This window comes from Leptodactylus fuscus, chromosome 2 (assembly GCF_031893055.1).
Source record: "Leptodactylus fuscus isolate aLepFus1 chromosome 2, aLepFus1.hap2, whole genome shotgun sequence".
Lineage (NCBI taxonomy): Eukaryota > Metazoa > Chordata > Amphibia > Anura > Leptodactylidae > Leptodactylus > Leptodactylus fuscus.
In genome coordinates this window covers 174,009,253-174,037,079 of record NC_134266.1, presented here as the reverse complement: position 1 = coordinate 174,037,079, position 27,827 = coordinate 174,009,253, and the positions used below count along the sequence as shown (strand labels likewise).

General features: G+C 41.7%; 1 protein-coding gene across 9 annotated transcripts in view; it reads left to right on the top strand.

Annotated features, from left to right (window-relative positions):
- CYBB (cytochrome b-245 beta chain) overlaps positions 1-16,986 on the top strand; it is a 70,275-nt gene extending 53,289 nt beyond the window's left edge. For 7 of the 9 annotated variants that reach the window (XM_075265111.1, XM_075265109.1, XM_075265113.1 and 4 more), the window contains 10 exons: positions 1,066-1,150; positions 1,739-1,884; positions 4,714-4,904; positions 7,270-7,396; positions 8,131-8,223; positions 9,993-10,246; positions 11,778-11,940; positions 14,683-14,829; positions 15,507-15,631; positions 16,708-16,978. In XM_075265111.1, the coding sequence (XP_075121212.1) occupies positions 1,066-1,150; positions 1,739-1,884; positions 4,714-4,904; positions 7,270-7,396; positions 8,131-8,223; positions 9,993-10,246; positions 11,778-11,940; positions 14,683-14,829; positions 15,507-15,631; positions 16,708-16,834 (1,458 nt within the window). In that variant the 3' untranslated portion in view covers positions 16,835-16,978. Of the gene's footprint in view, positions 1-1,065; positions 1,151-1,738; positions 1,885-4,713; positions 4,905-7,269; positions 7,397-8,130; positions 8,224-9,992; positions 10,247-11,777; positions 11,941-14,682; positions 14,830-15,506; positions 15,632-16,707 lie in introns of all 9 variants that reach the window. The other 2 variants (XM_075265106.1, XM_075265107.1) reach the window with 2 other exon arrangements.
- Positions 16,987-27,827: the final 10,841 nt, after the last annotated feature.

The following is a 27,827-nucleotide window of genomic DNA, read 5'->3' as shown; positions in this document are numbered from 1 at the left end:
TTACTGATTGCAGACATTGCCACTGGATCTCCGCTTTGTAAATGTTTGCTCTGTACTACTTGGAACCAGGTTATGCTTAGGTGCGTGATGACATAGGATATAGTTTATATATGCAGCTAGGGTTAATTTATGTTTGACGTAATTTTATGCAATTAACAAATCTGCAGCAAAATGTTTCATATGCAGACTTTGATGAGGATTTGCTGTGGACTAAAGTTTTTTATGTGACTGAGGAGCTTTTAATACTAAGCCCAGGTATGGCTGCAACCTCTACATTCCCAATAGCTAGGGAACGCCCTTTTTCTTTATTCTAAAAAATATGAATTATCAGATCTGGTTCATTCATTGAAAAGAATGGGCAGTGGTGAACCTAGCCTCTCTGCTGATAATCAAAAGACGTTCCCCCGGGGAGGGGAGGGGGGGGGGGTATCTTTTGATCATCCACATCAGGCAGCAAAGGGGGGGGGGGTCTGGTGGTAATTTTACAGTGAATACAATGCAGTAATATTTTGTTACTTACAGGATATATATAGCGTCCCACAGTGGCTCCTGAAGCCTCTATTATGCCCCACGGTGGCACAATAGACTGTGGGGCGTAATAGAGGTTGCAAGGGGCCGCTGTGGGGCATAATAGAGGTTGCAGGGGGCCACTGTGGGGCATAATAGAGGTTGCAGGGGGCTGCTGTGGGTGACAACAGAAAAAGTAAAGGTAGTAGTAAAATAGCCTTTTAAAAGTCTATTCAGACATGTTTAGCTCAATAACACTTTTTACAATGATAGAGTCCCTTTAATAACCTGAATGGAGACATGTCATAGCTGTCATGCACAAAAAAATGTAAATGAGTCTGGCCCTGAACCAGGAAAATAGTTCTGATCCTAAAGAGGTTAACAAATATGCAAATGAAGCTGAAGTGCAATGGTTGTGTCTCAGCCTCTAGTACAAGGGCTGTATATTCAGGGTTAAGACTTTTTCAAGGGACTGGTGCTACCTTTGGACTATGTAAAGTAAATATGATGGTACTGTAAGATTGTGCTTGGCATAATATCGAGTTTCTTTCTTTCCAGTGTTGTGGCAGAAGTCTAAGAAGACAGCTCGATAGAAACCTCACATTTCACAAAATGGTTGCTTGGATGATTGCTCTGCACACTGGTTAGTATAAAGCAAAATATTGCTAGATAATAAGATGAAACCTCTACAGATCCCTATGAAGTGTATCAATATCCCAATCAAGTGCCAAGCGTCACTATTGATGTGTCCTAGATATCCTAATAGTGATAAAGCTCAAATGGTGATGGATGTCAATGAACATTCTGGTGTCCAAATGGGATAACATCTCCTGTTTGTAATGAATAATATTACTGAATATATGAGAAAAAAATAACAAATAATGATATTTCAAGAAATACATGAGAATTCATACATGCCGCTAAGGCCAGGGGCAACAGAACGATTTTGCCTGTTTTGTGACCAAAGATAACTGTGTCGCCCTGTGACACCTGCAATAATATACTGTAAGTGTACAGGGTCACATGTGTGAGATTATGCTGCAGAGAAGGATTTATGCACAGGAAGAGGTAAAAACTTTGAATAGGGCCAGATTAAATTGTCCGCAAGCTCATCCAGAAATCCATAATATCTATGTGGCGATGGCCTCCCTCAGTTGTTCTACCCCAAAACAGCTATTGTGCCAGTGAAGTGCAGTCTCCATTGTTTATTCTGATCATTGTTTTTCTACAGCTATTCACACTGTTGCACATTTGTTTAATGTGGAAAGGCTGGTAGATGCTCGCGTCGAGGAGAATGGTACAATAAAAGGTATTTTAACTGACCTTGGAGACAATAAGGGTGAATCATATCTCAACTTTGTTCGTTCAAGAGTTCCAGTAAGTATCAATTCTTTAACAGCAATGTATCATTTTATTTACCTAGAATCTAGATTACTGAAACAAACTGTTTTTAACCTGTTTCTAGTTCATTATTTTGTATATGCATTTATGGGGGCAACACCAGAGGCAGCTGGAGGGAAATAAAAGAAAAAAAACATACCCGTTTCTAGCGTTCTGGGAAAGGTTGGTCTCCTTTCCATTGCATGACATTGCTGCGGCACTGAAACGCTCCTAAGCTTCACATGACCACTGAGACTAGTCAGTGGCACCAGGGGTCTTTGGAGAAGGACAGATAACATCACTCACATATACAACCACTCAGACTACTAATTGGTATCACTGGTCATGCTACTAGCTGTGGTGAATATTAGATGATTTGTAATGGTTTTTGCTGCAGCTGGGTCTTGCTATGGACATCCCACAGTAGACCCTTCCCATGTGTACCTAGCATAAAGGGGTTTTCCACAAATTTACAGCCACCTCCTGCCACAGGAATTGAGTGGTAGTATTATTGTGTGACCAGTACTCCATCCACTCCTGGGGAGCTTGTGTCAATAGTTGTCAATTTATTCATACACCCAGTTGTCATTTTATTTATGTATTTCTAGGGCAGTAAATACCCTCCTTCTTCTGTTTTTCTATAGTTCTTGTGTAAATGTTCACAAAGGTCCCAGTTTAACAAATAACCAGTCTAAAAACTTTATATCCACTTTTCCGCCTTCTCTTCCCTAAGATAGCCTAGCATCAAAACATGACAGATTTCTATCTTATTTATTCCGGGTATAATACTAACCAGAACCTGTACCGTAAACCTTTGCGCCACAATAGTGTTTCACCTGGTAAAGTGATTCATAGACCATAGATTGTATCAACATTTAACAATAGAAGGAGGATATGTTCCCTCAGTACTTCTAGTAAGTGACTTTTAAGGCATTTGTCCTTTATACCATCCATAGTTCAAAAGTTAATGTACTGTTTTGTTGCAAAGCAGAAGCAAGCTCAAAGACAGAAATACCAACATGACTAAATAACTCAAAAGTAAAAAAATATTAGTGAACTGAAACTAGGGAAATACCAGTATTATTTCATATTTCCAGACATTGCTAGTCTCCAGAAGACATGGATGTGAATTTTTAGGCTGGGTTCACACTTGCATTGATTGGTCTAAAGATCATAAAAACTGATTTGGAACAGGTTGGTAATAAACTCAGTGATTTGCGCATTTCCGCCATGTATCCGCTCTTTTGGACAGAGACAAAAGTTGGACTTGCAACACTTTTGCTGCATCAAAAAAATAAGGATACATGTCGGACGGCAACAAATCCATTTTGTTTTTTTAAATTGAGGTCTATGAAGGCGGACACAAACAAATTACCATCTGTTTTGCATTCTGTATTTCCATCCTCATTTTTTTCTGGGCATGCTCAGAATGAAGAAGGAAAAAAAACATAAAAATGAAATTTGTCAAAAACAGAGGCAAATGGAGAATTTTTTTGATGGGCACCCATGGGGAAAGCATGATATCCCTTCACTGTCTCCCTTGTATAGATAATACACCTCTGGCAGCAGAGATTGGCACTTATCTCTGCTGACTCTCGAGGTCTTTGTACTGAACTCTCCAGGCAGCATAGATGCGTGCAGATCTCTGTTACCACTGATGTATTATCTTTACAAGGGAGACAACAGTTGAGTTATTAGACTTTTTGTAGCGCTTTCATGAGGATGAAGTGGGCACACCTCAGTAGATAACCCCTCTAAAGGGTTGTTCCAGTTACCTGCTGTAGTTGACCTACCATCAAGATCAGATCAACGGGCGCCTAACACCTAGAACCACTGCTGATCGGCTCCTTGAAGGGACCGCAGTGCTTGGAGCCTCCATTTCCATAGCATTGCATATGGCTTCCATTCTACTGCTTTATACCTCCTTACATCTGATGTACTGATGAAGGTCTATGGGACCAAAACGTTTTGGTGAAAACTTATAATTGTGGACAAAATAAACTCATCATCATTTTTGGAATTCAACCTTTGAATGCCAGAAATTTCTTGCTTTTGTGACACGGCTGTGAGAGGCCTTTTCTGTGCACCTATACATTTGAACCGAGCAATGGTACATTGCTACATAGCTTTTCGTTTGTTTTTTTCCCTTTTCCCAGCCTCCAGAGAAAAGACTTTTTTCCTTGGACAAACCCTTTAAGTTACACCACCAGTATCACCCCTCAATTCTTAAATTGCAAATGCTGTATAAGGCTGGGGCCCCATGTGGCGTAACTACCTCGATTTGCTCGCAGCAGAAACATCCGCAGAAAAAATTGCAGTGTTTTACAGTCAGTGCAAAGTGGATGGGATTCTAGCGAATCCCATGCCCACTTTGTAGTAAAAATTGAGGTGAGGACACGTGGCGATTTTCAAAGCCAGCTCAGTTTTGGAAATCACAGTATATCAATTATACCTGCGGAAACGCTGATGGTTTCCCCATAGGTATAACTGAAGCAGAAAATTTGCAGGGTAAACCTCTGAGAACTTTCTGTCTAAAGCATTGCAGTAAGAACCGCGATATGTTGCCTCCTTGTTTTTTCCTGCAGCACTTTTTTGCTGCGGGAAGTCACGTGGGGCCATAGTCTAATATTGTGTTTATAGAGAAAACTTTGTACAATTTACGAACATTTAGTTCTTGGATACATGCAAACTAGTTAGATTATCTTGATAAAAGTAGTGGATGTGACAGATGTAACAGTTTGGTGTTTTCCTAGTAGTTACCCTGTTTGATAACTTATTAGTTTTGATGTTGTGTATAATTCTCTGTTTAATGTTGTTTTCTAACAGAATCCAATAGGTGGTATTAATGTGGCGTTCACCTTTCTGGCTGGACTTACTGGAGTAGTGATTACTCTAGCGCTGATCCTAATAATAACCTCATCCACAAAAATTATTCGCAGATCATACTTTGAAGTTTTTTGGTACACTCATCATCTCTTTGTCATCTTCTTCATTGGTCTTGTCATCCATGGAGCAGGGTCTGTATTTTACCATCTACTATTGTTTATAACAGATTATTTTACATGATGGAAAACCCATATTATACAATAATATTTACTTAAAGGGGCAGATTCTGAGCAATGTCAGCAGATGCACCAGAATTATTATGAAGCTCCAGCCTCTTAATAATTCTGGTACATTGCGGGAGGTCCTGTGTGCCAGACATAAAATCTACTTTTGCCTACAACTTGTGCCATTTTCTCGCGAAAGTCATAGTAAGGGTCCACTCACACGGAGGAAAATGATGAGAAATTTGGTGTGGAATTTCAGCACTGAAAAAAAAAATTCCCATTGACTTCAATGGGTTCCTTTTTCTGCTAGCAGAAAAAGGAACCCATTGAAATCAATGGGAGGCTTTTTTTTCAGCACTGAAATTCCACACCAAATTTCTCACCATTTTCGTTTGTGTGAGTGGACCCTTAGTCTGTCAGACCAAGGTGTCCCTGCCCAGGCTCAACTTTATCTTTGGCCTAGTCCACCTACTCCTTTCTTTCCGGTATACCAGAAAACTGGCATTTGAGCATGATAAATTTCTACTAATGTTTTGTAGTAGAGATGAGCGAGTACTGTTCGGATCAGCCGATCCGAACAGCACGCTCCATAGAAATGAATGGATGCACCTGGTACTTCCGCTTTGACGGCGGCCGGCCGCTTAACCCCCCGCGTGCCGGCTACGTCCATTCATTTCTATGCAAGCGTGCTGTTCGGATCGGCTGATCCAAACAGTACTCGCTCATCTCTATTCTGTAGCTTTACCTGAAATTCTGATGGTAAAATAAACTTTTCTTGGGACTTTTGTTGTAAAACCAGACATTTGGCTGTACCTTTGAGAGCATTAATGAATGTTGTATATGCGATATTTGTACTTTGAAGCAATAAAGTAGAGATGGATAGATAGATAGATAGATAGATAGATAGATAGATAGATAGATAGATAGATAGATAGATAGATAGATAGAGTTATATAGACAGATACGATGGGTTTTATACCTGTGGCATGTTTGTTACTGTGAGGTAATGTTGCTGTGAGCTTCACCAGCAGGTTCAACCTGGTTAATGTAAAGGTTGAAAGCAGTGCAACATATACAGCAATTCTTGCAGACATGCCACCTCCTAAAACCACACCATTTAAAGGAGCTCTATCAGAAAAATTATGTTGTATGAGCCCCACACCCCTGTTCTAAAATAATACCCCAAAAAAACGATTATTCAAATGATACTTACCGTGTACGATGGGTGGGCATGCACTGTTGGACGTCATTTTGCTGTCACGCCTTCCTCTTCTTTCTTCTTCCAGCGACGCTCTCCTGTCCTTGTTCTTCCACGCCTTGATTTTCTGTTCTTCCGGTGGGTTGTGTTCAAATCCCGCGTTTGCACGGTATCACTCCCTCCGGAGCACTACTGCGCATGCTCCGGCATAATTTTTGTTGTAGTTGTAAGTACGCTAGCGAACGTCTTCATTCCGGACGAAAAGAAGATCAAGACGTGGAAGAGCAAGGACAGGAGGGCGTCGCTGCAAGAAGAAAGAAGAGGAAGGCATGACAGCAAGATGACATCCGACAGTGCATGACCACCCACCGTGCACAGTAAGTATCATTTGAATAATCGTTTTTAGGGTATTATTTTAGAACAGGGGTGGGGGGTGGGGTTAAAATAAGATTAGCGGTGCCTGAATTTCCTTTTTAAAGGCTATTCAGGCATATGTGGGGCTCATACAGCATAATTTTGCTGATAATGCTCCTTTAAGGTTGTCTTTTCAGCAGTCGCTGATGGAAATCCAGCATTATACTTGCAGTGTTCTCCCTACATAATCCAAAGTGATTAAAGATACAGATAAGATAAATCCTCTTAAAGAGAACCTTTCATAGATTTGGGCACAGGCAGTTCTATATACTGCTGGAAAGCCGACAGCGCGCTGAATTCAGCGCACTATCGGCTTTCCCGATCTGTGCCCCGGGTAAAGACCTAGAGGTCCTGGTACCGTACCTTTTTACAGTCAGAAGGGCGTTTCTGACTGTCAGGAACGTCCTTCTCTACAGCAGCGCCTATCGCGCTTTACAGTGTGAGCGGGAGGAACGCCTCCTCCCCTCCTGATAATTCTCGTCTATGGACGAGCACTGTGAGCAGAGGGAGGGGGCGTTCCTCCCCGCTCACACAGTACAGTGCTATAGGAGCTGCTGTGCAGAAGGAATTCAGCGCACTGTTGGCTTCCAGCAGTATATAGAACTGCCTGTGCCCAAATCCATGAAAGGTCCTCTTTAAGTCTGGAACAACTATAATATAAACTGATTTTAATACAGAAAGTTAAACTTTTTAATGATTGATATATTTTTTGTGTTTTAGACGTATAGTGCGAGGCCAGACCTTGGAAAGTCTAGATGAACATTCGCCAGAAGTCTGTATACATAACTTTACAAAATGGGGTCCTGCACCATGTCCCATTCCACAATTTGCAGGAAATCCTCCAATGGTAAAATAATGTTCTTTAGACATTTCTACATTTACCCATTATACTAATCCAGAACAATGAAGTAACTGCACCTACACTACAGAGATGGTGACAGATGTATTATTTATACTGTCCTATATTTATACAGGATTACACTAGACCAGACTGGCAGGTGCTATGCCACATTTCTGACAGTGGCTCATGATGTGTGATTAATGTGGCAGATCTTGTTACATGTTTGACAATTATTTTATGCCATCTCTTGGTTGGCTTTCTTTAGCCCAATATTTTGCCTCCTTCTCTATACTCTTCATAAAACTGTTTAGTAATGCAAAAAAGTCTTACACATAACAAATTTAGTGCAAGGTGGGTACACCAGGTTTTTTGTTAAATCTTTTATAATTATTTGGGACATATTTCCATGGCATAACTGGTAACTAACATTGATTGTCCTATTTGGGGTATATACAGTATATGCAGTGTTTCATTTTTACCTTTAAACCGGCTGTCCAATGCTGTACAGTGGCCATGTCACACTATTTCAGCTTAGCGCCAATGGATTTGAATGGGAATTGAACTGCACTAATGCCACACAGCCACTACAAAATGTAATGAGCCTCCAGTGCTATACACTGTACAGACATCAGCTGATCGGTAGGGGTGCAGAGAGTCAAACCAATCGTTATCTCATAGTAATAATTTGTTCAATCAATTTACCATTTGTATACTCATAAACATTTTGTTTTCTCAATCAGACCTGGAAGTGGGTTGTAGCACCTATGGCCCTATATGTTATTGAACGGCTTATCCGATTTTGGAGATCCCAGCAAAAAGTTGTTATTACAAAGGTAATGCTATTGACATTTGTGTAGATCTATTTCTCTTTCTCTCTGTCTATTCTATATCCAATGGCCTACCTTGAATAGGGAAAAATCACACTGCTGCAATAGGACCCAGGAGCTTCCAACCACTCTGATCAATCGGAGCATAGTCCAGCCGTTGCTGTGCACTGCATACAACTCTCATTCCTCCTCTACTGCTGTACCTACAAATATACCTCCATAGTGGGGCTTATAGCAAGTATAATACTTGAGAACATAGGTTGACGCCACTTGTAAGAACCATAAACAGCACATAATGTGCCAATGTCTCCTATAAAAAGAGAAATAGACTGGGAAATGCAGGAGCGATCCACCTGGCCCGGGGCATTTGCCTACTTTTTTGGGTATCTAAGGGTGAGTTCACACGGAGGAAAGTGGAGCGCAATCTGGCACGTATACACGTGTCGGCAGATTGCGCTCCGCAAAAGCTCCCATTCATTTCAATGGGAGTGAGGATCGTAGACACGGCGTTATTTTGCGGCCGTGATTTTGCGGCCGCAAAATCATGGCCGCAAAATAACGCGGCGTACACGATCCTAACTCCCATTGAAATCAATGGGAGCATTCACGGCGTGCAAACTCTCACACGCCGTATACGTGCCAGATCACACGGCACGTTACATCATGTGAACGCACCCTTAGGCTCTATTCACACAGAGTAACGCCAGGCGTCATTTGTGTGTAATTTGTGTGTCTTTTACGGCCGTCATAAAACGTTTACATAGAGTTCTATAGGAAAAGACGGCCGTCATTTACGGCCGTCATTACAATGACGGCCGTAAATGACGGCCGTAAATGACGGCAGTCTTTTCCTATAGAACTCTATGTAAACGTTTTATGATGGCCGTAAAAGACACACAAATTACACACAAATGACGCCTGGCGTTACTCTGTGTGAATGGAGCCTAAGGGTGCATTCACACTACGTAAATGGCAGCTTATTCTGAACGTAAAACACGTTCAGAATCAGTGGCGTATAAAGCAGTTCCATTCATTTCTATGGGAGCCGGCATACGAGCGCTCCCCATAGAAATGAATGGGCTGTTTTTTTCACTACGAGTACTCCCATTGACGTGAATGGGAAGTGCCCGCGTATACGGCTAGCTCTGCTCATGCCGAGTCGTACACCCCAGCACTTCCCTTTCACGTCAATGGGAGTGCTCGTAGTGAAAAAAGCAGCCCATTCATTTCTATGGGGAGCGCTCGTATGCCGGCTCCCATAGAAATTAATGGAGCTGCTTTATACGCTGCTGATTCTGAACGTGTTTTACGTTCAGAATAAGCTGCCGTTTACGTAGTGTGAATGCACCCTAAGAGCTTTCTATATATTTCTGATTCCATTTGTAGCCATTCTTGGCTTTGGCTCAAAAAAACGCAACAAAATCTGCAACAAAAAAATCTGCATTTCTGCAACGTAGGGCCTCAGCCTAAAGGAGTTTTTTATTCTACAAATGAGAAAATGACAGGAAACCTATGCCAATTGTATATACATCCTGCAAATACAGGTGCAGAAGTAGAACTCTTCTGAGGATGTAGGGCCACATGTTTAGTACCCCAAAGCTCTGTGGGTCCCATTTAAAAAGTTTACTTTTGCGAGCCAGCCTATGCAGTTCCTCTACTCATATCTATCTATCTATCTATCTATCTATCTATCTATCTATCTATCTATCATCTATCGCTACATTCTAGGGTTTTAATAATGAAAATCCTGATCATCTTATCCGTTCCACCATCAGGTTGTTACACATCCTTTCAAAACCTTTGAGCTGCAAATGAAGATGAAAGGTTTCAAGATGGAGGTTGGACAATATGTCTTTGTCCAGTGTCCTGCAGTATCTAACCTAGAGTGGCATCCATTCACTTTGACTTCTGCCCCAGAGGAAGACTTTTTCAGCATTCACATTCGTATTGTTGGGGACTGGACGGAGGGTTTGGCTAAAGCTTGTGGCTGTGACAAGACTGAATTTCAAGACGCCTGGAAACTACCTAAGTAATTATTACACAGTGCATATAGATTGATACCTTTTAATATGCATTTATTTATGTTGCAATATACCCCGGTATATATACCAGATATATCATGACAACATTGCATAGTACATTAAGGGCCCTGAAAGGGGTTTTTTGGTGTTTTGTTTTAAGGCGTACCTTAGAAGAGGCCATAAATATCTGTTTGGTGGGGATCGATAGCCGACCCCTGTACAGTTCAGCTGTTTGGGGATGCCTTTGATCCCCATAATATGCAGTGCTGGAAGGAGATGGCTCCAGTGATGTAAATGGGAGCTGAACTGCAGTAATGCCCCCCAGCCACTATACAATATAGGAAGCTATCTGCCTCTGTACACTGTATAGCATACAAATAAGAATGTTTTCCTCTGATCACCATAGACATTTAGTTGATTATGTTTTATTTCTTTTTTGGGGAAGTGGGGTAAACAGAAGACTATTCAGGATTTATTTTTTAATAATTAGAGTTTATTTATACAACTCGACCATGTGGTACCTATGTGGTGATCCATGAAACATACTCTATTTTTTTACATATCATACCTCTCAGGTTTCTCTTCACAGACCAGATTCACCCATAGAGATCAAAGAGTCTGTTAAAGCAATAGATCCCACGTGTCTCCATTATATACATGGCCTAGAATTAACTCCGTCATGTAAATAGAGTCTTAGCTTGTGGGATAAATACGTTTCATAGTAGGGGTCATTATGAAGGGAACATCCACATACGATCCACTATTTGTCTAGATGATACACTACAATACTTTTGTATTTCAGTGTATTTTGCTTGTTGCTGTTACACAACATGATGTATATTAATTGTTAGGTTCTCTTATAAAACGCAGCAGAGTATCATGACCTGTGACCTTGTGTTTTATATGGTTGATGGTCTGATACTCTTATTACACCCGCGATCAGCTTCATAAACCACACTAACAAGAGCTGAATACTGACTGAGGCTTGGGTAGCCCATAAATTTCCTTTGCAACATCAGGAGCTGTCTTCATGAAACTCCATTGAGTCTTCATTTGCTCCAGGAGTAGACTGGAGACTGGGGAACGTACAAACACTTACAATCCATGTGTACGCTATAGCTTGTTATACTGTATACTGGTACAATCAACAGTGAACATATATTTGCCACAGGATATATGACACAGGGAGCTTGTCGCATTGTTTCCTACTGGGTTTGTTCTATACAACTTATTTCACCCATGATAGCAAAGAGGAAGGGAACATTGTGACCGAGTCACTAAGTTAATTAATAATGATGTAATTCTAATAGTTTAGGTGCATCTCGCGCCAGTGGATGAATGGCGGACAAAACAATATATATCTTGATATATTAATCCCTAAATCTGCGCTGTCTTAGTAAGTAGTGATTAGTAAATCTCCCTCAATGTATGCTAAACATATATGTGGGCTATGGCTTATATTTCAACTAGTTTTCATCTTATCATGCCTAGATATCTACTGAAGTATTAATGAATTCTATTATGTTACATTTCCATAAGAATTTCAATAGATGGACCTTTTGGAACAGCAAGTGAGGACGTTTTTAGCTATGAAGTTGCCATGCTGGTTGGGGCAGGCATTGGTGTTACTCCATTTGCGTCTATCTTGAAATCTGTCTGGTACAAGTATTGCAATAATGCATCAACATTGAGGCTGAAAAAGGTATGTATCCCGAATCCCTCTGAAAAATGTTTTTTTTATTTTTCTGCATATTTGTCCCACTTTTGTGTTTCAGAATTTCTATGAATATCATTGTAACATTTAATATATGATGGCCTGAGGAAATATATATATATATATTGTACTGTTAAATCAGGGGCAATAACCTTTAGTACTCCTGCTGTACTACACTACAACTCTCAGTGTGAACACTCACTGCCTGTTTTTGGAATTCCTATGGAAGTGAATGGAACATGCTGAGAAATCACGTTGACCCGGGTTTAAATTATCGTTTATTCAAGGAAAAGAAGAATCCCATATTATGTAAAATAGTAACTGCTCTAGGGGCGGATCGGATATTGTACAACCTCCCCCCCAAAAAAAATAAATTTTAAAAGTACAATATGTTTAATTAGTATGAGTGAATGAGAACACTTGTTTACATGTAGACGAAGAAAAGCCGTATTTTTAGCTAGTCCTGCTCTCAGCTGAGAAGTAGAGACAAATGTCCCCAGTCTAGACAATAAGCGCAATGTAGTACATCAGGTACTCGCAGGTAAATTACTAGTATGTCTCAGTCTGCAGTCCAGCCTGTTTAGCTGGGAGAACATTGGCTAGACTGGACGCAAGTATATCCACTTATCAGTAGAGAACAGGACTAGCTCTAAATATAGCTTTTAACCTTTTCATGTAAACAACAGTGTGCTCAGTCACTCACAGAAGACAACTACCTTGAAAATAGTGAAGAATTGAAACACAAAGTATAATTGAAAGCTGTAAAGCTAAGGCCACAGGTTACAGACCACAGCTAAAAAATTATGTGGTAAAAAACCACAAAAAAACCCAAAAACGTATTGCATTTACACAGGAAAAATTGAGATGATGCAATTTTCAAAATTGCATGCATTTTTTAAAAACGCAGAATTTTTTTCTGCATTGATGAGATTAAGACTGAGGCCCCACGTTACAGATATGTTTGGGTTTTTTGTTGCATATTTTGTTGCATTTTTTTGAACCAAAGTCAAGAGTGGATTGAGCAAAAGGTAAAAGTATAAGAGCTTCCTATATATTACCATTCCTTTTGTAGCCATTCTTGGCTTTGGCTCAAAAAAACACAACAAAATCTGCAACGAAAAAGTTCACTTTCTGCAACCTGAGGCCATAGACTATATCTCATTCACTTTTCCAGTACTGTAAAATGTGGCATTTTTTCTGGTGCAGGTAAAAATGAACCAGCGTTGATTGGCCGAATGCTGTATACTGGCTAATAAACGCTGGTCAATTAATTCCTATGAGAAAAACTAAGCTCCCTCGTAACAGCAAGCTGTCAGCTCTCCTGACTAGCAAGGACGAGCCTGCAGCAGAACCAGCATTGATACACTGTATAGCATTCGGCCAATCAACGCTGGCTCTGAATTGAACATTTACTGCGAATAGCTAGTAGTATTCGATCGAGTACGAATATTTCAAATACCGTAGTATTCGATTGAATACCTACTCGATCGAATTCTACTCGCTCATCTCTAAATATAACTAACATGGCTACTCTCCTCCACTGCTCCATCCCAAGCCTTTTAGACCATTACAATGATTGACTGATGATGCAGTGTGTGTGTGTGTGTGTGTGTGTGTGTGTGTGTGTGTGTGTGTGTGTGTGTGTGTGTGTGTGTGTGTGTGTGTGTGTGTGTGTGTGTGTGTGTGTGTGTGTGTGTGTGTGTGTGTGTGTGTGTGTGTGTGTGTGTGTGTGTGTGTGTGTGTGTGTACGGAAACTGAGAGCAATGTGGAACAGTCAGGGGCAATAAATCAGCCATCTAATAGGTGTACCAGATTTATCAGCCAGCATCAGTCACTATGATAATCTGGCATCCACATTGTCAGGCGGCCTGTCTAAATTTACACAGTTAGTAAATGTGGGCCATTGCTTATTGTTTAAAAGTGTTCCCTAAGTGTTACACTTTATGTTACCAAGTATTACTTTTTATGCTACCAAGCACCATACTTTATGCTGCCAAGTGTTACTCTTCTTCAAGTGCTATAGTTTATTGAATCAAGTATTGCGCTTTATGCTGCCAAGTGTTACTTTTATACTACCAAGTATTACACCTTATGGTCTCTGTTGATTATATACTAAATGTGTATCCAGTAATGGACATAATTATTGATCAACAGATCATCCAAATTTTACTTCTCAACCTATCCTATTATCCATCACTCTCCATCCTAAATGCTTCTGCTAAAAGCACTCTGTCTAGTGCTAGTGTTTTATCTCTATTTATCTCTGTCTGTACCATGAATGACACTATTAGGAATGTCGGGGACATCTGTTTAGAGCAGCTGAAACCGTTCCCTTCTGTATTATAGCTGGTTATAATTGGCAGCAGTATGACTCGGAGGAGTATATTGTATGAAGACAATTCTCTACACTTTCCTGTCCATTAGTGGACTTGTATTCTGTTATGCCACTAAATATTAATACAATAGGATGTGCCGCAGCGCTGAGGTTGCAGTTATTATTGTGTTGTTCAATAATGTATGCCTATGTGAATGTAAGTAGAATATAACAATACAGAAGATATAGAATAAAAATCCCAATAGTACAAAACAGTGATTTTTATGTGCCACAATGTAGGGTTATGTCCTTTCATATACTTTTTATCTTGTAGTTTTTCTTTTTCTCATTTGAACACATTTGTATGTTAATATTGAGAAATATTTCTACCTTTTTGCTTTCCCTCTATTTTACAGATTTATTTCTACTGGCTGTGTCGTGACACACAAGCATTCGAGTGGTTTGCAGATTTGCTCCAGTCAGTAGAGAATCAGATGCATGATCGGAATAATGCAGATTTCCTCAGCTACAACATCTATCTCACTGGTTGGGATGAAACTCAGGCAAGGAGCTTATTACTCTGTTGTCATCTATTGCCTATTTGTCAACACCTCCTGGGACATGTGGCAGCCAAACATATTCAGGAGTTGATATACTTTTTCTAGAGCCTTAGTTTGGATAATCTACTAGGAGACAAGGGACAGCCACATACGGAATGTGGTAAACCTGATTTCAGTGTCTTTACACACTCTCCATTGTTAGTTATTTATGGCATGTGCTCCACAGCTATACCCTCTTAATACAAGGCTGTGCTGCCCCTTCACTCTGCCCCATATGTCAGGGAGTATGTTAGATTCACACCTGCTAACAGTACTGGTTAGGATCAATCATTTCCCGTATGATCCTGCAATGAGCATTGCAATAGAAAAGAGAGCAGGAGAATATGGAGCAGCAGAGGCGGCCAGTAAATGTGGGTGCAAAACAACAAAAGGCAGGGCTCCAGTATTTTACCAGGAGTACAAAGTCCTCAAGGATTTACAATTAATGTAAAAAAAATTGTCCAACGTACATGTGACTTTTTAGATCCTCATTGGAGTCATTTTCAAGCCTCTTTGTAGCTTTTTTGGAAACTAAAATCACCAATTTTCAGGCAATTTCATAGAATTTGTTATTTATGATATGTATGCAAATCTCTGCCCTGTATAAATCGCTGTCACTTACTTGTAATGTGTTTTACTAGGCCACTGCTTTCTCTTTACACCATGACCAAGAAAAGGATGTGATCACTGGCCTGAAGCAGAAGACCTTGTATGGAAGACCAAACTGGGAAAATGAATTTAAAACCATTGCCAGTGCCCATGCAAGGTATGTCATGGACTTATTCTAGGTTTGGCCAACAACAAGGACACCACCTGATAACAGCCTTTTCTTTGGTGTCCCTCATAAGCTTTTCTGTTGTGGAAAAGTTACAAGCCTTTAAAACCTTAGTAGGGGATATGTGAATTTATAGTAACTAGTCACAGGGGGTAGGGAGCAGCTTCATCTAGTCATACAGTCATTGCACTAAATCACAACCTGTGCAGCATCACTGACAAGTCCCTCACCAATGGACATCAGCTCAATATCCTACCTAGCTGCCAGCTCCACAGGGCGTGATTTAGTGTATGACTAGATAAAGCTGCCCCTCAATGACTGGTTAAGGTAAATTTACATATGCCATATCTAAAGCTTTAAAATCTTATAACTTGACTTTTTAGCAACAGAAAGCTTAGGGAGGGACACCAAAGGAAAAGTCATTACATGATGTTACACACTAGGACCAGTTTAAGGTCAGTTCCCCACGCAGCATAAATGCCACGGCAAAGACTAAAATGTTTTACAGTCATTGCAAAGTAGATATGACTTAAGTGAATCCTTTCCACACATTACAGAAAAATATGCGCACGGGGAATGCCGTTTTTTCAAAACTGCCATGTTTTTGGAGATTGCAACATGTCAATTATACCTACGGAAGTGTTGGTGGTTTCCCTATAGGTATAATTGAGCAGAAAGTCCATAAGGAAAATTGCATGTAAAAAGCGTTGCAGAAAAAAAAAGCAATGTGTTTCTGCCACGGTTTTCCCACAGTGCTTTCTTGCTGTGGCTCGCAACGTGGGGCCTTTGTCTAAAGTGGAAAAAACACCTGGAAGGTTCCCTTTAAGCTAAATATAATACAGAGTTCAAAAAGAAGAATGTCACATTCTGTTGTCTGTAACAACACTGTAGGGGACTGTAGGGTTCTAGGTTGGACTTGTCTTCATCTAACCTAATCTACTATGTAACTATATGTAGCATAACATGTCATGCAAAGCGCTATGGTTGCTGTTGTGTATCGCGTGTTCATAGGGTAAGACATTACTTTGTAAAACACATTTTGAATTATTTTGCATTGTTCTGTTAAGCTCAAGAGTTGGCGTTTTCCTGTGTGGACCAGAAAGCCTTGCGGAAACCCTCAGCAAGCTGTCCATCAACAACTCCAGTGTGGATCCTAGAGGGGTGCACTTTATTTTCAACAAAGAAAACTTCTAGTGCAGAAAAATTGTTCCATGCTTTACATTACACACATATTTGGATTTAAAGGAGACTTCATTAAAAAAAATAAAAATTGTTCAGTATAAATCTTTGGGACTCTCATTAAAAGGTATAGTACACAGAAATAATGACTTTCCGAGAACTGGAATTTTTCTGTGAATTTTCATTCTAAATTGCATTGTTGGTATTTCTGTTATGCTTTCACTCTTTTTTTCTCTTTACCATGGATATAATGAATATATAATCTTTTCACTACACAGTATCTATTGTGATGTTGTGTGAAACGTCCTGTATATCCGAAGCTATTCGTCAATAACACAGGTTGTTTTTTTTTTTTCCATAAATCGAACTTTATTTCAGCATATCAGGGGTTACTATAGCATTATAAAATTACAAAAGGCATATTAACATATGCAGTCACAATCCCCCACGAAATTACCCCCCCCCCCCCCACACACACACACACGAATTTACACAGCCCATCACCCATTCAAAGCCCTGTCCTCTAGGAATCAAGAAACGTAATTCACTTACAATAAAAAATTGTGCTTGATGTACAGTCCCAAACAGCAAAAATGTTCTCAAAAATCAACAAAAGCACACTGTGTGTCTGTAGCTTTAACAAAACTTACATGATGAACTGCAGGTTTTGCAGTGTTTTTAAACCAAAGCCAGGAGAGAATTCAGTGGGGAGAAGAATTATAAGCACTTTCTTTATTATACCCCCAGCTTTAACTCAAACCCCCCCCCCAAAAAAAACAAACAAAACCAACAACCCAAAACCATAGCAAAATCTGTACCTAAAAAAAAACAAAAACACTTTGTGTATCTTCAGCCTATGACCAGGGCACCATGTTGCGAAAGCTGCGTGTGAAGGATATTGCCTTACCAAAGCCGCTTGGCACCTACAATCACCCTTCTCTCCTACTTTCCACTCACCCCCTTTGAGTGTGCCTGGGGTTATAGGATAACATGAAACAAGCTTTATAAATTTTATGTATTTATTAACCTGAGTGGAACAGTACAAGCCACTAACATACAGGAATACAGAAATACATATCAGTGGATGACAAGCAAATACAAATAAAAGCATAATACAATATATAAAATAAAAGATAGAAAGGAAACAATACCAAAAGCTCAAAGGGCAGGTGTCTTACATGATGGCCAGAAACAAAGAGACCTTCTTCTCAAAGGTGAGACCATATAACTCTCCTAGTCTCCTCCTTGAGTGATGTCACAAGGATGGGAAGTCCCACCCTTCATCTTGAAACCAAATAATCAGGAATTGTCATATTTCCTCTGCCAGATGACCGAAGACTCAGGCGGGGGGTATAATGGGGTTTGTGGCAAGATCCCCATTGTGTAGACACAAAGAATTGACACCCAATTCCCTTTGGGCAATGAGATCTGTGTGTGGGCTTTTCCCCTGTTCCCAACACTACCAAGTTTGGACTTGGAGCGTTCAGTTCTGCTTTGCACAACCAAGGAATTTAACGGTGCAACTGTGACATGTCCTCCTAGAGAAAGATTGTTAGAAAACCATATTGCCTTTGAAGTTTGGCTTAAAGACATGGAGTCTGGCTTCTGTGTGCTAAGTAGGGATACAATACACATAGTCCTGGGGAGGGTCTCTTGCTGTGGTAGTGAGATTAGCACAGGTATGCTAATGGAACTAGGGACAGGACAACAAAGGGCTTTGATTACAGAACAGACATAACAAAACCTGTTTTGCTTCAGGAATGTGGTAACAGTCATAAACACCACACTGAATGCACAGAGGGTGAGTAGTCAACTGGAGAGGGGGAGAGGAGCGGGGGTAACAGAAGAGAATGACCAGTCTCTCAGAAGAGAAGCACAAGACATCCATAGATCAGGAGAAGAAAGAGGAGAACTCAGAAGATTCCTAAAACTCCAATATATAAATAGGGGAATACATGTATTCCTATATTAATATATTGTTGTTATTGAAATCCCTAATAAAAATTTGTATATTTTTATTATTTGTGAGCTCGCAGATGTGTCCTTTTTCATGGACTTGTAAGTTATTGATTATATTTTCATGGGTTATTGATATTTATGAGGAAAAGTTTGGTTTGAGATTCCTGAAACACCACCCACGGCTGCTAAAGGGACTTGGAAAGATCAGTAGAGTCCCCCACCACCAGGGCCTCCATTATCCGAGAAAGGAGAAGCTGCTATAAAATCTCAACCGGTGTGGGCACAGCAATGCTACACCTGTGCCTGGGAGTGAACGTTTTGGCGACTGTGAGAAAATGTCGCAGGAGGTCCCGCTTCACCACAGAAATTTCCCCAGGTATAATGGAGAGAAGGGCCAGTTGAGGTGAAGGTGTGAAGGATTAACCACTCCTTTTAGTGTACAGAGCAAACACAGCATCCCAAAAGGGCCTAAGGGCATTGCTCTCCCATAAGATATGATAAAGCATACCTTTCTAAGAACTGCAGAGCAAACACTGATAAAAGGAGGTCTGACTCCCAGATGCCCATGCAGCATCTTTGAGGAGGATGCCATAGGGTGCAGAAAGTGCATGTGGAGTGCTGTCGGCATGAGAGAGGGCAGACTCTAAATCAGTCATGGAAGAAGAAGTAGAGGAGGTAAAGAAAATTTATGAAGAAAGGCAGTGAGTTGGCTGTATTATAGCCAGAACAAGCGGAGGGCAGGGTGAGAGACATGCAACTGCTCTAGTGAGGGAAGAGGTGGGTTACCAGCAGCCTGGTGCAAATGAACATTGTCTCTGCTCCTCCAACAAAGGAATTTATCCACAGAACAGCCCGAGAGGAACATGGGATTATGGAAAAGAGGACTAAGGGGCGAGGGACTATGGTGATGCGGCCACCTGCACACACTGCATAACAGACCCTAAGAAAATGTGAGGACAAAAAGAGTGCTTCATAGTCCTGGAGAGGTAATGGACCAGAACTCAAGGAAGGGAGGTTGACCCAAAAGCAGATCAGCCTCTGCCAGTCGAAGAGGTACAACAGGACAGTCTGTCGCTTCTACAGTGGGTCAGTGTCCAAAACTGCAGTCTGCTGTGTGTCGAACCCTACATGAACTTTCCAAACAGTAATTGGACACAGACAGAAAATGCACGGGAGGTGGATGGGGAGCTCAGACACTCACTAGACAGACCAAGATAATGCATGGGTCTCACAGTCTGTAGCAGTTAAATGGCCACCCCTTTAAAAGACAAAAAAAAAAAAAAAAAGTCAATTATTGTTAGGGAATTGCTAGATTCCCCAGTAGCTTCTGGTTAAACTTGGTAGGAAGTGGATGACAAGACAGTGAGCTTGATCTCCAGTGGTAAAGAACAACTGGATGACAGTCCCTTCCTAAGATGCAAGTGATAACACAGAACACAGACATGACAAACAACAACAAACGGGTGGTCAACTAGCCGAGGGGTCATAACCAGTCTAGCAGCCAAGTTTAGAGTCAGAATCCAAAGAGAGTAGTCAGAGGAAGAAGCCAAGGTCAGAAATATGAATATAGATAGCAAAACAGTATACAGCCAGCACGCACAAGGCTGGCATAAGGGGGAGTTCATACGGAGTAACACGCAAAATCACGGCCGCAAAATAACGTGACGTATACGATCCAGGCTCCCATTGAAGTCAATGGGGGCTATACGGCGCTCAAAATCTCACACGGCGTATACGTGCCAGGTCACGCGGCATGTTACTCCTCCTGCAGGACCAGAGGATGGTGAAGAGGCCCGCCAGGTAAAAACGTTACAATTATATTACTAAACTATTACTACAGGGACTTTCCAACAACTAGGGAAGCCCTCAGTTTAAGAAGCGGTGTTCTAGAGTACTTTGGAGAGCGTACTTGTACAACAAATGAATGAATTTATAGTTCATGTTATTACTGATTTGCTCCTTACGATGAATATCTGTTTGGCAGCCAAGGTTGTTTCAGTGACAAAGTTTCTGAAAAAGTAAATTAACATGAATAGGATGAAAGGTATTTTTCTGCAATGAACGCTCATGTACTTGAACAGTAATAACTTTAAAAATAACAAAACATGTTTATTCTTCAGATTTTATTTTTCTAAGAAATCCATTGATTGTGAAAATCTGGAAAAAAATAGTTTTAACAACAAAAGGCAATTTCAGACAACCTCATGTTTTGGCTATCTTTGTATATATTCAGGTACATTCATTAAAAACTATGTTTTATACTCTGCTCCTAATCTGTTGGCATCAGATGTGCCACGGTTACTAAAAGGTCTATGTGGCACAGCTAGTGGGATCTGTGCACTCATATCTACTCCAGCAACGAAAAGATTACATACTTTATTCACACTTATGCATTTTCAGGATGTGAAAAGTCAGTCAATGGTTAGGCTGGGGCCCCAAATTGGGAAAAAAAACCAAAACATCTTACAGTATTTGTAAGGTAGATGGGATTCTGAGTAATACCATCCACATATTGCAGAAAAAACATCCCCAGCGGAAATATGCAACGGTTTTGGAAATTACAGCATATCTATTGTTTTCCTGCAATCCACTTTGCAGAGACTGTAAAACGCTATGGTTTTTCCACTGCGTTTCCCCATGGCCAAACTACGGCGTTTACGCCACATGGGGTCCTTGCCTAAAGTAGCACCCTTTTTGGCTCAAATGTAGGGTTGAGATTTCAGTATCGTTTTTAAAATCCGATTTTCGATCATTTTCCAGCCGATGCCGATCGTGAAATTTGCTCGATCGCCGATCGGGATCCGATCTTTCCCTATCCCAGTCGCTCAACCCTATTAATGATATATACATGAATAAGGTTGAGCCAATCTTGAAATAACCTCCCACCTTGATCCTGCCGGAAATGATCGAGATCGGAATTCCGATCGAGATCGAGGATTGGAATCAGATCTTACCCGATCGCTCAACACTACTCAAATGTGATATGCTTGAATTATCTTTTGCAGATTTTGTTCTTGGTAAGGCCAATCATGTGTTATGATGGCAATGTACAATCTTTTTGGTTGAACCAAAGCCAGGAGCAGAGACACATGCAGATAAGGTATTATAGAGAGATCTACACCTGTGTTATGGACAGCTCCTGGTTGTCTCATAAACACGGATAAAAAACACTGACGTGAAGAAAATAACTGTGTAGGTTTGAAGAATCTCGTAAAAATTTCATGAAAAAGAGGACAAATCGCCATACACATGTAAAAAAAAAAAAAAAAGGACATATGTAAATTCATTCTACATTCTGAGGTCATAAAGTCCTGTATGGACTCCGTAATCATCCCGTCATCCCCAGAGGAACTACATTTTTAGAAAGCATAGGGTGAGGAATTGACTGAAGGGTCATGAAAAGGTGAAACTCAGCACAGTTCCTCTGCAGGGTGGCAAAAGCCAGCAACAATGATCCAAGTTTACTTTTTTGTAAATTTCCATAAAAAAAAAAACAAACAAATTTACATCACTGAATATAATGCATAGCGATGTAGATAAAATCACACACCCTGCCCAGGAAAGCATAATGTACATTGGGGTTTGCATGAACTTGCCCCCTTTTATCCCAGGACAAGGAACATTTGTCAGAATGGAAGATTATAAAGATAATCTGTTTTCCCTTAGCCCAAACAGAAGCACAAGATGGGGTATTCCTGCCCCTGTGTGCTGTTAGGACAGGTGGAACTTTTAATTAGCTAACAGTTTTTCCCCCTATAAGAGGCCAGAGCGACCTCCTCCCCCCTGTGTTAGTCAAAAAGTATAAAAGGCAATATAACAATACAAACATTACCATAAACAATGGGAGGGAGCCTTGTGCTGCTGTTTGGGCTAAGGGAAAACAGATTATCTTTATAATCTTCCATTCCCCCTACGCCAAACAGCAGCACAAGATGGGGATCTAGCAAGTAAAATCCCAACTAGCGTGGGAGATCTTGGCAAGCAGATGCCAAGACAGAATGTCCGAAGGCTGTGGCCTCTGAGCTGCGCCAGTCCAATCTGCAGTATCTGGCGAACATCAGATGAAAACTCCAGGAAGCAGCGGAACATATCTGCTCTAAGGAGAGCGAGCGTCTCTCTGACCGGGAAGTTCGTCCAATTCCGGTACTGGTAGGTCTTGAGCGCGAAGAGAGCAAGCAATGGCCTCCCTGATCCATCTTGACAGGGTGGCTTTAGAGGCTTTAACATCTTTGTTATGGCCGTAGGTATTGATGAGCAGGTTCTTCGAAAGGAAGCTATACAATCCAAATATATGCGCAAATATATGCGACCTTAGGACAAAATCCCTGGATGAACCCAAGTTGAACCCCATCAGGGAAAAAGGTAATGAATGGCTCCGAGGCAGCCAAAGCTTGTAATTCTCCAACCCTTTTGGCAGAGGTAATTGCCAACAAGAAGGTTACCTTGTAGGAGAGATATCTCCAGTCCACTTCTGTTAAGAGTTCAAAGGGGGGAGAACAAAGCCCCTGAAGAACCGCAGCCAAGTCCCATTGCGGGACAGGGGGCTGCATCTGAGGGCGGAGCCTAGAGGCCCCTTTAAGGAATTACTTTAATAGAGGATCTTGTTATAACCAGGTCCCTAGAAGAGCGGAAAGTGCTGAAACATGAACCTTCAGGGTAGCTGGAGTTAGCCCCTTATTCAGGTCACTCTGTAGGAACTCCAAGACAGATTCGATAGCAGAGTTATTAAGCTGCCCATCTGAAATCCTTTGGTAACTCCTGTTAGTTGAATCCGCTCTTGAATGGGCCAACGTTCTTAGAACGGCCTGGGATAATCGTCTATCTCCGTATACGATGCGGTCAACCTCCAGGCCATGAGGTTGAACCTGTCCAGGTCCTGGCAGAGCTGTCGGTTCAGAATTACCAGGTTTTGGACTTGTGGAAGCCTCCAGTAGGTCCCTTGACTCATTAGGATGAGGTGGGCAAGCCATGCCCTTTTTTTTTGGCCAGAACGGCATGATCACTATTTCCGAAGTCTGGTCCTGCCTGAGTTTCGCCAATACCTTCGGAATCATCAGAATAGGAGGAAAAACGTATGCCAGTTTGAACCTTCAAGGTATTGACAGGGCATCTACCGCCAAAGGATTGTCTTCCCGGTAGAGGGAGCAAAACCTCGTCACTTTGGCGTTGTACTGGGTGGCCATCAGGTCCACCTCGGGGAGACCCCACATCTCAGTGAGATGATGAAAGATGTCCGGATTTAGGGACCATTCGCCTGTCGTCACCAGGCCTCTGCTTAGCTGATCCGCAAGGATGTTCAGCCCACCTTGAATATGAACCGCTGATAGTTGTGAAAGATTCCTCTCCACCAGGAGAATATTAGATTTGTCACCTGCAGAAGCGAGGGGGGGGGGGGATCTGGTTCCCCCCTTGTTTGCTGATATATCAGACTGCTGTTAAGTTGTTTGTTCTCACTCTCACAGCTTTCCCTTGCAGGTGGGGTGCAAACATTAGAAGCACACGGTGCACCGCAGTGAGCTCTCGCCAGTTGGACAAATGAGCCTTCTCTAAGCTGGTTCCAGGTCCCACGTACCGGGGTCTCCCCCAGAAGCACTCCCCATCTTGTGAGGGAGGCATCTGTGGTCAACAGGGTCCAGGATGTCTGGACCGTGGATTTCCCGTCTCTGAGCTGGGACCACCAAGCCAGTGATCGACGGGTACTGATGGATAACTGGATAGGCTTCTGTAGCCCCGAAGGACTGTGGTTCCCGACTCTCAGGATCTCGCACTGTAAGGGGCGCATGTGCCATAGGGCCCACAGAACTGCCTTGATGGCTGCGGACATGAGACCTAGGACCTTCATGATAGTCCTGATAGTAACCTTCCGGGTTGTGGATAGGTGATGAGCCGCTTGACCAATCTTCTCCTTCCAAGGAGGAGGCAGGGAGATCATCATGCTGAGAGAATCCAAGATAAACCCCAGAAATTGAATCGGGGTAGATGGAACCACTACCGACTTCTGCCAGTTTATTAGCCAGCCCAGCTCATTTAGGAAAGCCACAGTGGATTCCAACTGTGTGGCAAGCACCTCCTTTGACCGGGCTTTTAGGAGCCATTCGTCTAGTTATGGGACAATAAGATCCCTTGGAGGCGCCTTGAACAAGTTGAAGGACCGATGGATCTTGGATAAGCCGTGACCAGGCGGACATATGATGAGACCAAATAGCCTACCCAGCCGATCTAGATGTGCTCTCCACCAGAGAGGGAGGCATAGGTAGTCAACAGGTTCCGGCCTTAGCTGGACCGTGGACACTCTCCACCAGAGAGGGATGCATCAGTGGTCAACAGGGTCCAGATAAATTGGACCGTGGACTCTACATTCAATTTCATGTTCCTCCTATGGAACGCTCATCTGGATGTGCTCTCCACCAGAGAGGGAGACATAGGTAGTTAACAGGTTCCGGCCTTAGCTGGACCGTGGACACTCTCCACCAGAGAGGGATGCATCAGTGGTCAACAGGGTCCAGATAAATTGGACCGTGGACTCTACATTCAATTTCATGTTCCTCCTATGGAACGCTCATCTGGATGTGCTCTCCACCAGAGAGGGAGACATAGGTAGTTAACAGGTTCCAGCCTTAGCTGGACCGTGGACACTCTCCACCAGAGAGAGATGCATCAGTGGGCAACAGGGTCCAGGTAAACTAGACCCTGAACTCTTCATCCAATTCCACTTTATTCCTATGGAACCTTTCTCTAGATTCGCCCCACTAGTGAGAGAGAGGCGTTTATAGTCAACAGGGTCCAGCGCTAGCTGGACCATGGACATCCCGTCCTTAAGATGGAACACCACCTGGATGAAAGACAAATTTTGAGGAATAACTAAATTGGCTTGACCCAGACTGCTGAGTTTTTTGTCAGCTGGATGACACAGCCTCCGCCATCCAATTCCTCATTGCCCGTATGGGAATCTCCTGTAGATGCGCTCTCTACCAGAGAGGGCTGTCTGTGGTCAACAGGGTCCAGACTATCTGGACATGGACAACCAGCCCTTAAAATGAAGCCCCTCCAGGCCCCACGGGCTGTGATTCCAGGCCTCAGACTTACCTTCTGCAGGCCGCATGCGCTATATGGCCCAAGGGACTGCAACTGCAGACTCTGACATAAGATCCAGTAACCTTTGGCAGTTAGGATGGAAACCCGCTGTATCACCTATAGATAATGCACTGCTGATATGATCTTTTCCCACCTAGAGGAGGGAGATTTTCAAGCAGACAGAGTCAAGCATGAAGTTTAGAAACTTTCTCCATGTGAATGGACCATGAGAACCACAAGTACCTTATTAACTTTTTTTTTTTTTTTTTTTTCATATCACAAATGCAAAGTGCAACTGGGATTGAACCCAGGATACTGTGGATTCAGGCATACAAGTCTGTAACCCTACAGATTGAGCCACTAGGGCTTCTATTTCTAAGTAAGACCTCTTATGAAAACTGGGAGAGGGAACCTTACCCGAAATCTCATGTACTCCTTCACCCAGGAGATGACAACAATAAATGAAGAGCTCCTAGCTGGAGGACCCCGTACTGACAGCGGTGCAGATATACATAATCTTACAACAAAATGCCTTAGAGCATCCACCATCATGTGAGCAATAAGCAAATATGCACCTAATAAGTAATGATAGTACATAGGTATCTGAACACTTCTTTTAGGTTCACAGCATAAAGTCCCCGCTTAGGAATTAAATGCATATTGAAAAACCGCAAGAAATAAAAAAATTTGGTTGGATCTTACCATAATGGCGGTGAATCGACTTCCATATTGTGAAGTTGACAGAGTGCCCATAGCAAATAGAAATTAGTGCTTTTAGTCTCTGCAGTGAACACAGAGGGAAAGCTGAAAGAGGACACGGCTTACCTTACTGCAGGGCAGTAAATGAACTGCAGCTGAAAAAGTCAGTAACCTGTACAAGGCAGGTAAGACAAAAGACTGCAGTATAAACCTAGATCTTTCACTCAGAAAGAAGGGAAAGAGAAGAAAGGATCTAAGACACCTTATTCTAAACCATAGAGGAGGCCACAGCCTCCTCCACCTGTCTAGTCGCACAGGACAGAAAAAAACACAGGGGGGAGGAGGTCGCTCTGGTCTCTTATAGGGGGAAAAACTGTTAGCTAATTAAAAGTTCCACCTGTCCTAACAGCACACAGGGGCAGGAATACCCCATCTTGTGCTGCTGTTTGGCGTAGGGGGAAATTGTCTTTTAAAATCCTGGACAGCCCTGGCAAATTCTGGACTGTTAACAAGTATGCAGATTAATTGTTCAAAAAATATTCCAAATTTAGTTTATTTAATATTTAATTGAAACATAAAAAATATTTTTTCAACTTGAGAAAAAATTTTGTTGAAATATCTTGTAACGCTACATGTAAGCTCTAATGGAAAATCCGCAAAACAATTAGGAAAAAAACAAGGATGATGTTAATAAAAGAGAGCAGCTCATGGACTTTTGGCAATTTTGCCAAAACATAAAAATCGAGATTTTTTTTTTAAATTTCTTTTTCTATTTTAATCTTGATTTTCTTGTTTTTGCTTAAAAAAACAGTTTGCTGACATCAGGAATAATCAGATATATTTGACTTCAGGCTCCCTTGTCCTACCATCCAGCTATTGACCGCGGTGAAAAATCTGTCAATCATAGCTGGTGGCAGGAGAATAGTATCACTGTGGGCTGGGGGCTACGATGGAGGGGGCGCAGTGGGACGTAATTAAGTGCCAAATGAGGCATCGCCATATGGGAACAGTGCATCTTGTAGTTCACTGGAGTCCTTTTTCAACCCCTTCCTGCCAGAGCCAATTTTTTATTTTTTTTTTCAAAATTTTTGAGAGGCGAAACGGTTAAATAACCAGCGATTCAGGCATATCAAATCCTGCCATGGGATGAATATTCTAGATTTTTCTAGTCCTGGCATTTTGTGACACAGAGATGTCTAATGTGTTTTTATTTATATGTGTTTATTTACTTTTATATGCATTCTAAAGAAAGGGAATTGATTACAATTTTTAGATT